This window comes from Odocoileus virginianus, chromosome 26 (assembly GCF_023699985.2).
Source record: "Odocoileus virginianus isolate 20LAN1187 ecotype Illinois chromosome 26, Ovbor_1.2, whole genome shotgun sequence".
Lineage (NCBI taxonomy): Eukaryota > Metazoa > Chordata > Mammalia > Artiodactyla > Cervidae > Odocoileus > Odocoileus virginianus.
Window position 1 is genome coordinate 6,306,363 of NC_069699.1, and position 14,539 is coordinate 6,320,901.

At 36.8% G+C, this 14,539-nt stretch overlaps 1 protein-coding gene across 2 annotated transcripts in view; it reads left to right on the plus strand.

Annotated features, from left to right (window-relative positions):
* The window catches only part of PDCD6IP (programmed cell death 6 interacting protein), a 67,364-nt gene that overhangs the window by 29,090 nt on the left and 23,735 nt on the right, over positions 1-14,539 (plus strand). The window contains exons 7-9 of one of the 2 annotated variants that reach the window (XM_020908845.2): positions 2,120-2,251; positions 9,781-10,003; positions 11,774-11,897. In XM_020908845.2, the coding sequence (XP_020764504.1) occupies positions 2,120-2,251; positions 9,781-10,003; positions 11,774-11,897 (479 nt within the window). The remainder of the gene's footprint in view (positions 1-2,119; positions 2,252-9,780; positions 10,004-11,773; positions 11,898-14,539) is intronic. The other variant, XM_020908846.2, reaches the window with a different exon arrangement.

Here is a 14,539-nt window from a genome sequence, read left to right on the forward strand (position 1 = left end):
TTAAGATGCATGACACTTTCTCTTTCTTATTTAGCAAATGCCTTTGCTTCTGTTCTTTACTAAATTTTATTTTTCCAAGCTAAAACTCTTCCTGGAAAATTGTGAATACCTGTCTCCAGTAATTTTATCAGACCAGGGCATTGTTTTGAATCATTGGTCATTTGGTGCAGCATGATACTTGAGCATGTTGATTATTCACCCTTTTAATTATTGTCCTGTTTTCTTAAAGATGAATCTTAAAGCACAAAAACAGACATAAAGACAAAAGGAAAAGGAAACTTAACAAACTCACCCCGTACTTTGATTAGAATTGAGTTTTGCCAACAGGGATAGAAACTTGGGCTGCTGTTGTACAACTAAGGAAAACAGCCGTCTAAAACCACGTGTCACAGGAAGTATTACCTGTTTTAATATTAACCTTTCTGAAGCAGCATTTGAAGAGACTAGTCAGTGACGAGCATTTGTAAATGATAAAGCAGATGATTAGACTGAGAAGTAAATTCAGTATGCTTAAAAACAGAAGCTTACAGATTGAAATGTCATACGAGTCAACTGCTCTCTTTCAGAAATGTTCAAGGAATTCATTTTGTCTGTATGCTAGCAAATGGTATTTGTTACGTGCTTTTTTTAAGGGAAAATGATTTGTAAGTTGTTTAGGAATCTTTATAAATTATGAAATTGCAGATAATTTTGTGGCAAAATAAAAAAGCATGAAAATACATCAACACATGAGTGTTGAGAATGAGCAGAATATGAGCACCAAGGAATTCGAAGTTTGCTGGAGATTAAAAATTCACCAAGAGATCAGTAGAAGAATGTGCCTAGGACTCTTGGGTAGTAATAGTGTTGCTGTTAAGAGACTTGGGATCTCTTCTCACCTTTTTTCATCTGGAAGACCTCGTGATGAGCTGCACAGTGTACTGTTAAATCCTGTGGGGCCGTTAGTTCAGTGCTGTCCTGGCGAGAAGACAGTGTCACCTACAAAGACTTGGAAACTACCTCTGCACCACTCCTGGTATTCCTTGAAAAATCTCCTGTTTAAGTACTCAGTTGCTCCAGACTTAACCTTGAGAACTGGCATGAGTGCACTTTGAGATTTTAGATGTCTTTTATTTTTGCCTTTTGACTAATAAAGCTCATCAGGTATTTTCATATTCTAGTTATAAAACTGGAATATCTGCAAGTAGTGACCCAGGAAGCTAGGAAATTATTCCCTGGGAGACAGGAAAGCACACAAGGTAGTAATTCAGTTTTCATTTCTCTCATTATTATTTTTTCTGTCTAGACAGTGATTGTCTAGTATATTTCTTGGATATTATATGGCATGTACTTCCTAAAAACATTGAGCTTATAGGATAGGATTTGATATTTTGGAAGACCCTCTGCTGCTTTTTTGGTTCATGTTTTTGGATCTTCTAAAATCAGTTTTGGCTGGAATTTTTTCCTAAACAAATTAGGGCAAAGTAACACTTTATCATATTAGTTATTAGCTCAGTGCATTTGTCTGTCTGCTATGTGTTTTTGAGTGTATGGTATTGAAATGTTAGTCTTTATGTGATGCTGAGTAATTTCTATATGGCTTAAAATCATTGTTATTAAAAGTCTCTTAGATTGTGAATTTAAGTGGGAACTTACTTCACTGTCTTTTGTCTTTTAAACATGATGAAACAGTCAGCTATAGAGCAGTTTCATTAGTATATGTGAGTAATGGTGTCTTAGTTAATGGAGAGCTGGGTAAGGGCTCACAAGAAAGCTGCTAAAGCCTGTGCTTGATGTTCCTCTGTGAATGTCTATTCTACTTCTCTTTCTAATGCATGCTTTCCTTTTTTCTTGGTAAACAAAATGTTGACTTCATGGCTTAAAGAGAATTGTAAAAACTTAAATTGGCTACATTTAACAGTTAAAAAAACCCAATTGTTAATTCTAATTGGAAGAAAAAAACCCCTGAATTCATTGAATCCAGTCCACGCAAAATCATGTGGTCTTCTCTGTTTACACCTAATGACTAACCTATCTCTAAACTATTAATGGGGTGATTCTAATTTCTGTCTCCTTTTCCTTTTTCTTCCTGCATCCCATGTTGTCTGGTGGTTTGTGTGGTTGGACTCTCCCTGGTCAGTATTTTTATTTCCAGGAGGTGTTCCCTGTCTTGGCTGCAAAGCACTGTATCATGCAGGCCTATGCTGAGTACCACCAGTCTATCCTGGCAAAACAGCAGAAGAAATTTGGAGAAGAGATTGCACGGCTACAGGTGAGTTTCTGAGAAATAAATATTTAAGTCACCTGAATACTTGGATTTCCTTTTTCTTCTTTTTTTTAGTGAGATTCCGAAGTTTGCTCATAAAAAGCTTTCCCACTCATTTCACCTGTCCGTGAAGATGGGTGATTGTTTTTATTTTTTAGACTATGAAGGAAATGGCAACCCACTCCAGTGTTCTTGCCTGGGAAGTCCCATGGACAGAGGAGGCTGTGGGCTGCAGTACATTGCGTCACAGAGTCTGATGTGACAGAGCAACTGAGCACAGCACAGCATACCTACTGTGTGCTTTTTGAAGTTTCCTATTTTATCTAAAAATTTCACGTTAACTTTGCATTCAGTTCTCTTTTATTTACTCATGTTTATTTTAGTATAAAATACTCTAAATTAATTTTCATGCTCCAGAAAGGATGTGGAGTGCTTAACTTGTGGCATAGCCTTGGTCTATATTGGGTCATAAATTCCATAGTTTGAGAAGGACAATGGTAATCTATGTAAATAGGTCTTGTAATCTGCAGACTACCTTCTATGCTGTTGTATTTGCCCTAGGCGTATGAGTAACTTGCTATGACATCTGGGGCAGCAGGGGTGAGTGCTGTTGTACGAATTGTTTGTGTTTTGAGAGTTGGTCAGCAGGTGGCAGGAAGAGGACTGTTAAGGAAATTTAAGTATGGACTAGTATTTGAAGATAAATGCAACTGTTACTTAGGAAGTTCAGTGTAATTAGTCTTTTCATGAGAAGAGAAACCCAAGATTTATTAAAAAATAAAATACATGCTTGTGTTATACTCCACACTGACAAAGTCAGAGAATGGCACACTCAGATTATCAAACATTTATTTGTCCAGGGATTCACTTTGGTTGTAGTAACTTAGCATCATATGAAAGCAGATGAAAACATATGCTTCTGAGAAAGGGGTTTCTAGGGGAAAGTTTTTTTCAGGGTAGCGTATTTAAAGTCTCAGGAGCACTGACTGAAAGAAAAGCACACAGCATAAGAGTTGGAGTGTAAGTTTGATTCAGGGACTTTACTGAGGACTGTGGCCTGGGGGGTGGCCTTTCAGTAGCTCCGAGTAACCCTTTCTGAAGAGGTAGGGGAGAAACCAGCTCATATTTGATTTTGTCGAGCGAATACCGCCAGTCAGGCATACCTTTCAGTAAAAGATTACCGCTAGTCACAAAGAACAGATATCCCAGGTTAATGATTTTAGTGCTTTTCTGTGTATGGGAATATAAGGAATCTGGATTCATTAAAATTCTTCCTGAGATAGACATCTGTCTAAGGGGCCTGTTTTTCCAGAGCATGAGGAGTGTCTCATCTTGTTTTTCATCCTGAATTCCTCTCAGGGTCCACTGTTGGTCAGCCACTTCAGTGGGTATTGACTGGATGGTAAATTGGTCTTTGTTTTACAGAAGTGTAGCTTCTTTATTTTGGGGGAATTCTGGAACTTTTATATTCAAAGGAGTATTCTCTATAAGCCAGTTATATAAGATCTCCTTTTGAAATGTTAATCTAATTTTTAAAACCTCTTTGGAAAAAGGAAGCTATTTCAAATTCACACAGGAGATAAGGACTTCTTTCACTTTTAGACAGTTTTTTCAGCTATACACCTGAAGAGTGTATAGCTTCAATTACACAGCTTTAGTCATAGGTCGGAAGTTAACAACATAAATACGTACTGATTCATGTCTCCAGGGGCTGTTCCTCTTTCCATTAGGCATAAGATATATTTTTTTACTTGATTTGAGCTCAGACATAGGCAAACAGAACAAAACAGACAAAGAAGATGAATGGTAAGTCATATTCTATGCAGTCTTTTGCTCAGAATGCCCCATGTTCCTGATGGTTGCACCATTCAGTCAGTTTTGCAATCATTGTTAACAGTAATGGAGGAAAGCTTATTAGTCATGAGCAAGCCAGAAGTAAAAAACAAAATCACAGGACTTGGGAATATCACAGCAGTTGGTAAGATAGCAAAGGGAAAATTGCTGTGGGTGATTCACGTCTGGGCCAAGAAAATTGTACCTGGGCTCACATAGCTCATGAAGTGCATTTCTTGGACAATGTAGTTATTAGGCTCCAGGAGGTGGGTCTACTTGATCGTCCCGGCAAGTCTCTAAAGCTGCCAAGGCTCAATTTTAAAAAAGACATAAAGATACAGTTGACCCTTGAAGAATACAGATTTGAACTGTCCAAGTCAACTTATATGCAGGTGTATTTCAATGAATAAATACTTGGCTCTCCATACTGGCAGCTTCTGAATTTGTGGATTCAGCCAACTGCTGGTTGTGTACTGTGTTTAATCTGGAGACACAGAATCTGTAGGTACGGAGGTCCAGCTATAGGACTGGAACATTCAGATTTTAGTGCCTGTGAGGAGTCCTGGAACTGATCCCCCACAGATACTAAGGGATGCCTCTATATACATATAAAATTATGACTCAGATAAAATGGATACATACAAGATATTTATTTAATTCATTAATGAGGAGTCTAATAGGGTGATAAAACTGATTTTATGAAAGTATTGGCCTTTTTCTTTGTTAGATACTAGTTTGTAGGTATTAAGGAGAGTGTCCTCATTAGATATGTGCTGAGATATTTAGGGATGAAGGGTTGTGATGTCTGAACTTCAGTTTCAAATAGTTATGTAAAAAGAAAAGGTCTGTGTATATATGGGAAAGAGAGCAAATATGACAAAATTGGTAACAGTTGTTAAACTTACCAGAGGAGGTGTTTTTTCTCAGTTGTTCTGTTCTTTTAATTTTTCTATGAACTTGAAAATTTTCAATATAAGAATTGGGAAAAACAGGTATACACTTAGCTGATCTCTACTTTTTCTCTTCTGTTTTATTCCCTACATCCTTTCCCCCCACTGCCTCATAAGTAATTTTCATTTATTTCTTGTTTAATCCTTTCAGTGTTTTTTTTTTTTTTAAATTCTGTTTGAAAATATAAGCAGATATGTACACACGTGCATGCACACTTAATGCACATTCTTAACTTTCCTGTTCTTTATAAGAGCTCGTATGCCTTGGGTGGCACATTGGTAAAGAACCCACCTGCCAGTGCAGGAGACATAAGAATCGCAGGTTTGATCCCTGGGTCGGGAAGATCCCTTGGAGTAGGAAATGCCAACCCACTCCAGTATTCTTGCCTGGGAAATCCCATGGACAGAGGAGCCTGGCGGGCTGCAGTCCCTGGGGTTGTAAAGAGTCAGACATGACTGAGCAACTGAGCACATGCATGCTATGTGTAGTGTTGTGCATCTTATTTTTCTCATATAGCATATGGAAGCCCTCTCCATTTTATACAGCAGCAAAGAGACCTTTCTCATTTCTCTTTAGAGCTGCATTGTGCTTCATTATATAAACCACATGTTATTGCTGGATACTTGTGTGTGTCCAGGGTTTGTTATTGCAAACCACACCGCAGTGATAAATTATGTGAATGTGGCATTTTGTGTTTCAGTAGTTGTCTTCGCTCAGGCTTCCATAACAAAATACCATAGATTGGGTGGTTTAAGCAACAGAAATTTATTTTCTCATAGTTCAGGAGGCTGGAATTCTGAAGGTGTCAGGATGGTTGGCTTACATGCTGCTAGCCTGACTTCTTGCTGTGTACTTTTATGGTAGGGAGAGACGGCATGCTTTCTGGGGTCTCTTCTTACAAGGGCACTAATCCTTTCACGAGGGCCCCACCCTCGTGACTTCTCTGTGATCTCCCAAAGGCTCCATGTCCAAATACCACCTCTTGGGAAGTTAGAGCATCAGCATACAAATTTTGAGGGCGTGGGGGTGGGGACACATTTCAGTCCATAGCAGAAGGTATATCTTAAATTCCTAGAAATGGGATTGCTGATATCAGAGTATAAGTACATCTGTAATTCATTGTATATTATATTCAATGGATCAATCTTTGATCCACTTGGAGTTTATCCTGATAGCTGATGTGAAGGATGGATCCAATTTTAATTTTTTCAAATGGCTACCCAGTTGTCTTCAGATCATTTACTGCAATGACTTTCTTTACCCCATTGCATATTGACTTTATCACTTACTAAATCCTTCATATGTATTTGGGTCTCTTTTGGAGCTTTTTATTCTGCTACATTGGCCTGTTTTATCTGTTCATGTTCCAGCTATACCATTTGAATATTGACACTTTAGAATGTTTTAATACCTAATTGGTATTGATCATCTCTCATTTCCTGAATTTTCTTGATTGTTACTGCTTCTGCATCTGTATGAATTTTATTTAAGTATTATGGAAAGCTTCATATATATATATATATATATATATGTATGTATATATATATAAATAAGAATCATCAAATATCTATTACCCAGTTTCAATGATTATCAATATTTTATGTGTCTCATCTGTTCCCACTTCCTCTTATTTTTTTTGATGTATTTACAGCTATCTCACGTATCATTTCATCCTTAAGTTACTTCAGTATATGCCTCTAATAGATAAGACTTCAAGAAATTAAAATCATGGTGTATTAAAATCATGGCCTATCTAGTACAGTTAATACCAGTTCATAAGTTAGTAACCTAATATTACCCAAACCTAGTTTAGTTTTCTTTAATTTTTTCTAAAATGTGCTTTTATAGTTTGTTCAAATAAGGATTCATGTACCGTCCTCACATTACATTTGGTTGATTCGTCTCTTGATTTTCAGTTTGTAATGGCCTCTGCTCCCCAGCTGCCATGTTGAATTGTCTTTACTTTTTCTTGTTTTGTATGTTTCTTACAGTGGTTTCTGTGATACCTATTATCCCTTTCATGTTCTTTGCATAAATATTCCAGTCTTTTCTTAAATGATTTACATTTTTCTTCACTGAGTTCTTCGGGTCTCGTTTCACATTCTGTTGCTATCAGAATATCACCCACTGTTACCTGAGTTTTATCTGCTGTTATCTTGCTATCCGAATATCACCTCTATTCATATTTTGTGTCCTTTTCGTACTGTGATTGCATCCTTACATCTTTTAGCTTATTTTACCTTTTTTAGTAGGCTGTGTTCTTTCGTCTGTGGCAACATTTCTTTTTCTTTTTTCTTTTGGCTGTGCCGCACGGCTTGCGTGATCTTAGTTCCGTGACCAGGGATTTGAACCTGGGGCCACAGCAGTGAAAGTGCAGAGTCCTAACCACTGGACCACCAGTGATTGCCTGTGGCAACATTTTCTTTGGTGAATTTTCGTTATCTGTTGAAAAGTTAAACTGCTCATTTCCACCCTCTTCCTTGAGGTTTCTTTGTGTTGAGGCAGATGGAATGCCTTTTTGGTTACTTGTGTTTGAATGAGCTTGATTTTTAGTTGAAGAGATTCCTGGGTGGGGGAACACCGGGTATCTTTCCAAGCCTTCTTGTGTATGGCCCCTCCCCTCTGTTTCTCAAAGCCTGGTGTAGGGAGGATTCTACTTTTGTGCCTATATTTCCCAGACTTCCGCCCAGCTTTTGCTTTTCCAGGTGGTTTATCTGCTATAACAGTTTGTATTTTGTGGGCGTTTTCTGAGTGCTCATCCCTTTTCCTCCTCCCCACTTTTCTGCTTACCCAGTATCCCTGCTCTTGTCATTATCTGCCTTGTTGGGACGAGGCCCCTCAGTATTCTGTTTTTCCTTTGACCCTTGCGTGGCTCTAGGAGGCCATTTGGCTTTTCCTTTATCATCAGCTGGCAGCTGTCACCTCATTGCATTTCATTGTTTTCCAATTTGCTTAACTAAGCACGTTCCCCTCAGGGTGGGCCCTTAGCCTTCCCTTGTTTCTCCTGCTCTGTTCAGCATTTCTTTTGCACCTAAAACCAATTTTGCTATTTAGGAGACTGTTTGATCACATTTACAAGTCAAATTTGATGTACAAATTTAAAAAAGTGGTTTAAATTTGTGTGTTTTCCCATCTCCTAGTTTACACTAAAGATGTAGCTTTTGTTTATTTTGGTTATCCTGATTTCTATTTCGTATTAATCTTGCACAAATATTTTAAAATTTCTTTTTTTCTTTCCTGGTGCTAGTAACTGGATTTTTTTGGGGGGGTATCTTTTCAGATTGGTGGTGGTTTATCTGTATTTTCTATGTTGATTTTGTATCTAAGCTACCTCCTAAATTAAGTTGGTTCTTTTAGATTTTTCTGGTATGCAAATAAATATATCACCTGTAAATAATAAATTGTTCCTTTGCTAAATTTTATACCTCTAATTTCATTCTTTTGTCTGGTTATTTTTACATGGTCAATGTTCATGATGATACTGGTGATCTTTGTTTTATTTCAGCTCTAGGAATATTTTATTTTTCTGCTAAGCATGATATCAGCATTGAGGGTTAAGATTTTAACATATTAAGGAACTGGATATTTATTTTTATTTTACTAAGATTTAAGAAATGTCAAGAGTGAATATTTTATCAAATGATTTGGCAGCATCTATGAGATAATTTGATTTTTTTTAAACTTAAATTTATTATTTGGAGAATTATATAAACAGGTTTTCTAACATTAAGCCATTCTTATAATCTTGTAATTTTGATGTTTTTATCTTTTGGTGTTTTTGCTTTATGTCTTCATGTGGTCACTACAGATGTTCTTTATAAGCCTGAGACTATTATGTATTCTCTAATTGTGGAGTCCAGGGTTCTCCATGTCTGGTAAATCAAACTCATTAATTGTGTTGTTCAGAACTTCTGTAATCTTAAACTTTTTTGGTTTACTTGTTCCATTTATTGCTGAGACGAAGAGTGTTAAAATCATCCACTTTAATGATAATAAAATGGATAGATTTATCAGTTTTTTATTATAATTGTTTATGTAGATAAAGGCTTTCAAATACAACATTTGTGAAGTTTATATCTTTCTGGCAAATTGTCAAATGTTAAACATATTACTGAATTTATCCTCAGTATTTTTTGACTTATCTATTTTATTTGGTATTACTGTACCTAAGTAATTTGAGCCCTAAATTTTTTATGTTCATCTGTTGTATCAAAGGGGCAACTTTTAAAGGAGAAATTCCGATTGTTGCTGACATGACATGCTTCCTTGTTGTTTTTCTGTGTTGCAGAGTTTTTCTCTGACCCACCATTTTCATTCCACATGTAGCCCTTTGAGGTTTCTGTCTTCATGTGGGGTTGGGGTGGTGAAGGAGATGTTTCTTCTTTCTAGTTTATTGTCTTAGGTAGTTTCAAGACTCCTGTCTAAAGTCTCCCTGAGGGCTTTTAATGCATTTTAATTGCTAGTCCTTTGGATACAGAAATACCCAACAGCCAGAGACAGCTTTCGTCAGTTTATAGTTTTGATTTCTTTTACTCTCTTGGTAATTCACTCATGTCTTAGAGGGGTGTCTGCTATGTATTCTACATTTCTGATATTTTGGTATTTTTTGATAAGAGAATTGCTAGGTTGTTCTGTTGATCACAATGCTAGTAATGCTAGTCTTTAAAGATTTTTTTAAAAATCCAAAGCTTTGGTATTTGTTGGAAAAAAAGAAAAACTTTTGTTTTTCTTTTTTAACATTTTCTTGCTAGCATGCAGCAGAATTGATAAAAACAGTGGCATCTCGCTATGATGAATATGTCAACGTGAAGGAATTTTCTGACAAAATCAACCGTGCCCTTACTGCAGCAAAGAAGGACAATGACTTCATCTATCATGATCGAGTGCCAGACCTTAAAGATCTAGACCCTATTGGCAAAGCCACACTTGTGAAATCTACTCCAGTCAATGTACCCATCAGCCAGAAATTCACCGGTATGTCAGCTATTCAGAGGCACTTTAGTGTTATTTATTTTTTCTCCAGTTTAATCTATTTTTTGTAGCTAAAATCACATAGTTGCAATTGTGTGCTTTGTATATAATTTTATTCATGTTCAAAATGAATTTTATTTATGTTAACAGTGAAATTTTAAGATGGACAGTAAATGGTAGTAAAGCATAAAGTATACAACAGAGTCAGAAAACTTGAAACTGAGTAATTATAAAGACTTAAATGAGCACTTGTCTTTTTGTTAACATTTGTTATTTAAGATTCTGGTATTAAAAATAAATACATAAAAGTATGACTTTAAACATATAAGCTTCTGGAGTCATGTCATAATATCATTGACTGTTGTAGGTCTGTGCAATACATGGTAGGTGAGAGACCCCAAGGACCTAATATTTCTAAATTATTGGATGGTTATTTTATAGTTGGCCGTCTGTATCTGTGGTTCCGCAGTCCTGAATTCAAAGCAACTGCTGACTGAAAATATTCACAGAAAAAAATTTCCAGAAAGTTCCCAAAAGAGCAAAACTTGAATTTGCAATACTCTGGCAACTGTTCACATAGCATTTACATTGTGTTAAGTATTATAAAAAAGTTAGAAATGTTTTAAAGTATATGAGAGAATATGTGTAAGTTATATGCAAACACTATGCCATTTAATGTAAGAGACTTGAGCATCCTTGGAGTTTGGTACCCACTGAGGGTCCTGGAACCAGTCCCCTGAGGACACCATGGGACTACTGTACTTACTTCTTTTTTTTTTTTTTTTTTATTTTTTTCCATTTATTTTTATTAGTTGGAGGCTCATTACTTTACATCATTACAGTAGTTTTTGTCATACATTGAAATGAATTAGCCGTGAATTTACATGTATTCCCCATCCCGGTCCCCCCTCCCACCTCCCTCTCCACCCGATCCCTCTGGGTCTTCCCAGTGCACCAGGCCCGAGCACTTGTCTCATGCACCTAACCTGGGCTGGTGATCTGTTTCACCCTAGATAATATACATGTTTCAATGCTGTTCTCTTGAAACATCCCACCCTCGCCTTCTCCCAGAGTCTACAAGTCTGTTCTATACATCTGAGTCTCTTTTTCTGTTTTGCATATAGGGTTCTCGTTACCATCTTTCTAAATTCCATATATATGTGTTAGTATACTGTAATGGTCTTTATCTTTCTGGCTTACTTCGCTCTGTTTAATGGGCTCCAGTTTCATCCATCTCATTAGAACTGATTCAAATGAATTCTTTGTTTAACAAGCTCAAAGTGTTTACCATGTGCCAGAAATTCTTTTAAGCACTTTAAAATATTAGTTCATTTACTTCTCACAGCAGCTACATGAGACAGGTATGGTTATTACCCTCATTTGACTGCTGAGTATACTGAGGCAGAGTGGTTAAGTCATTTGCTCAAGGTTGCAGAGCCAGGAAGTGGTAGAGCTGCAAACCATGGTACTGTGGTCAGTTTTATCAGTGAATGAATATTTTCTCTTCTGTATATCTTCTTCACCAAAGATCCCTCAAACTTAATGATAAACACATCTTTAAGAAAATTAAGTTCAGAGGAAAAGCCTTCATTATCATTGCCCGTGAATACAGTGATCTAAAAATTCTCTTTATCATTGTTTTTTCAATAGATTTAGTTTTGTTCTTTAAATGTTTGAAGACTTTTAATGTGAATATTGGAAAGGAGATATGCATAGTCCCTTTACAATTTGAGTTTCTCTTAAAATTTCATTGAAATTGACTCCTCATTTTAGACCTGTTTGAGAAGATGGTTCCTGTGTCAGTGCAACAGTCTCTGGCTGCCTATAACCAGAGGAAAGCTGATTTAGTCAACAGGTCAATTGCTCAGATGAGAGAAGCCACCACTTTGGCAAATGGGTAAGTAGGGCTTAGCTTTCATAAATTTATCTGAATTTCTGATGTTTCCTGATGGATTATTTATGAACATTGTACTTTTCTGAGTTTAGAACTGAATGTTAAGGATATTTGAAATAGCAAATACGGACACACACACATTTCTTGGGGACACTATATTTACTGAGCCCCAGCAACAAAGCAGATATAATTGGAAGAAATTTAATTACTGAAACAAAGTGAAAATACGTGGCCACTAATTTGTATTTGGGGGGTATTTATTTGAGGGAAATGAGAAGTAGAAATGAACTATTAAAGTTCAGATAAATGTACATTCAGTATTCTGAACAAGTTCTTTTTGGTGGACTGAAGACAAAATAATTTATCGTTTTAAAAAAATATATTAAGTGTAATTTTACACAACAAAATAAATCCATTTTAAGTGTATAGTTGTTTTTGCTAAATGTGTGTGGCCATGTAACTACCCTCCATGATCAAGATAGAGAACATTTCTATTACCCTAGAAAAATTCCATCATGCCTTTCCGTTCAGTGTCTTCTCTACCCTCTAGCCTCGTCTGATCTGCTCCCTGTCACCATAGGTTAGTTTTACCTTTTATATAATTTTAATATAAATATAATCATTATAGTGTGTGCAATATGTAGATTTGATAGTGTTTTGTGTACAGTAAATAGTACATTGCATATATATAGTATGTTATATATAGTGTATGGTATTGTATTGTTATAGTAATGTGTAATATGTAGAATAGTATATACAGCATGTAACAGTATATATTAAAAATATCTTGGGCTTCTTTCACTTGTCATAATCATGGTTTATGTATCAGTTTGATCCTTTTTATTAGTAATATTCCTTTTTATGGTCACATAGTCTGTTACTTTTACCTATTGATGGACATTTTGGTTGTTATGAGCATTGATGTCCACATCTTTGTGTGGACAGGTTTTATTTCTCATGAGCAAATAACCTAGGATTACAGAATTGTTGAATTGTGTGGTTAGTGTATGTTTACTTCTCATGAAATGGCCAGATGGTTTTCCAGAGTTGTTGTTCCTGTGCTGTTTGAGAAGTGCACTTTCTTGGCACCTCGTCAGAACTTAGCATTGGCAGTCTCTCTAATTTTAGCTGTTTTAGTGTGTGTGTAGCAGTGTCTCATTGTGGTTCAGTTTGCATTCCCCCTGATGACTAATGATGTTGAGCAACTCTTCATGTGCTTATTAGCCATGTCTTTTGTGAAGTGTTGAAATCTATTGCTCATTTTTCTTCTTAATAATCTTTAATGAGTTCTTTAGATATTCTAGAGGTAAATTCTTTGTCAGATATGTTACTGAGTTTTTTTTTCCCCCTAGTCTTGTTTGCTTTTTCATGTTTTTAATTTTGATGAATAGATAAGTTTTGACCTCATTATTCTTTTTCCAGCAGGAAGGCAGCATAAGTTTACCCTAATATTCCTCCCACTATGTAAATGAAATAATAGAATAATAGTTATTGTGCCACAAAACAAAACAAATGGAAATTCTGTATTAATATGTACATCAACTTTGTCCTCTTGACATTATGCCTAGATGATGTGAAATTGGGTGTTAGTTCTAGAAGGTCTTGTAGGTCTTCATAGAACTGTTCAACTTCAGCTTCTTTAGCATTAGTGGTCGGGGCATAGACTTGGATTACTGTGATATTGAATGGTTTGCCTTGGAAATGAACAGAGATCATTCTCTCGTTTTTGAGATTGCATCCAAGTACTGCATTTCTGACTCTTGTTTACTATGAGGGCTACTCTATTTCTTCTAAGGGATTCTTGTCCACAGTAGTAGATATAATGGTCATCTGAGTTAAAGTCACCCATTCCAGTCCATCTTAGTTCACTGGTTCCTAAAATGTTGATGTTCACTCTTGCCATCTCCTGTTTGACCACTTGCAATTTGCCTTGGCTCATGGACTTAACATTCCAGGTTCCTATGCAGTATTGCTCTGTACAGCACTGGGCTTTGCTTCCATCACCAGTCACAGCCACAGCTGGGTGTTGCTTTTGCTCTGGGTCTGCCGCTTCATTGTTTCTGGAGTTACTTTTCCACCGATCTCCAGTAGCATACTGGGCACCTGAACTGGGAAGTTGATCTTTCAGTGTCCTGTCTTTTCACCTTTTCATATTGTTCATGGGGTTCTCAGGGCAAGAATACTGAAGTGGTTTGCTATTTCTTTCTCCAGTGGACCACATTTAGTCAGAACTCTCCATCATGACCCATCTGTCTTGGGTGGCCCTACATGGCATGGCTCATAGTTTCATGGAGTTAAACAACTGTGTGGTCCATGTGATCAGTTTGGTTAGTCTTCTGTGACTATGGTTTTCATTCTGTCTGCTCTCTGATGGAGAAGGACAGGAGGCTTATGAAAGCTTCCTGATGGGAGAGACTGAGGGGGAAACTCGGTCTTGTTCTGATGGATGGGGCCATGCCCAGTAAATCTTTAATCCAATTTTCTGTTGATGCGTGGGGCTGTGTTCCCTCCCTGTTGTTTGACCTGAGGCCAAACTATGGTGGAGGTAATGAAAATAATGGTGACCTCCTCAAAAGGTCCCCTGCATGCACTGCGACGCTTAGTGCCCCCAACCCTGCAGCAGGCCACCGCTGACCCGTGCCTCC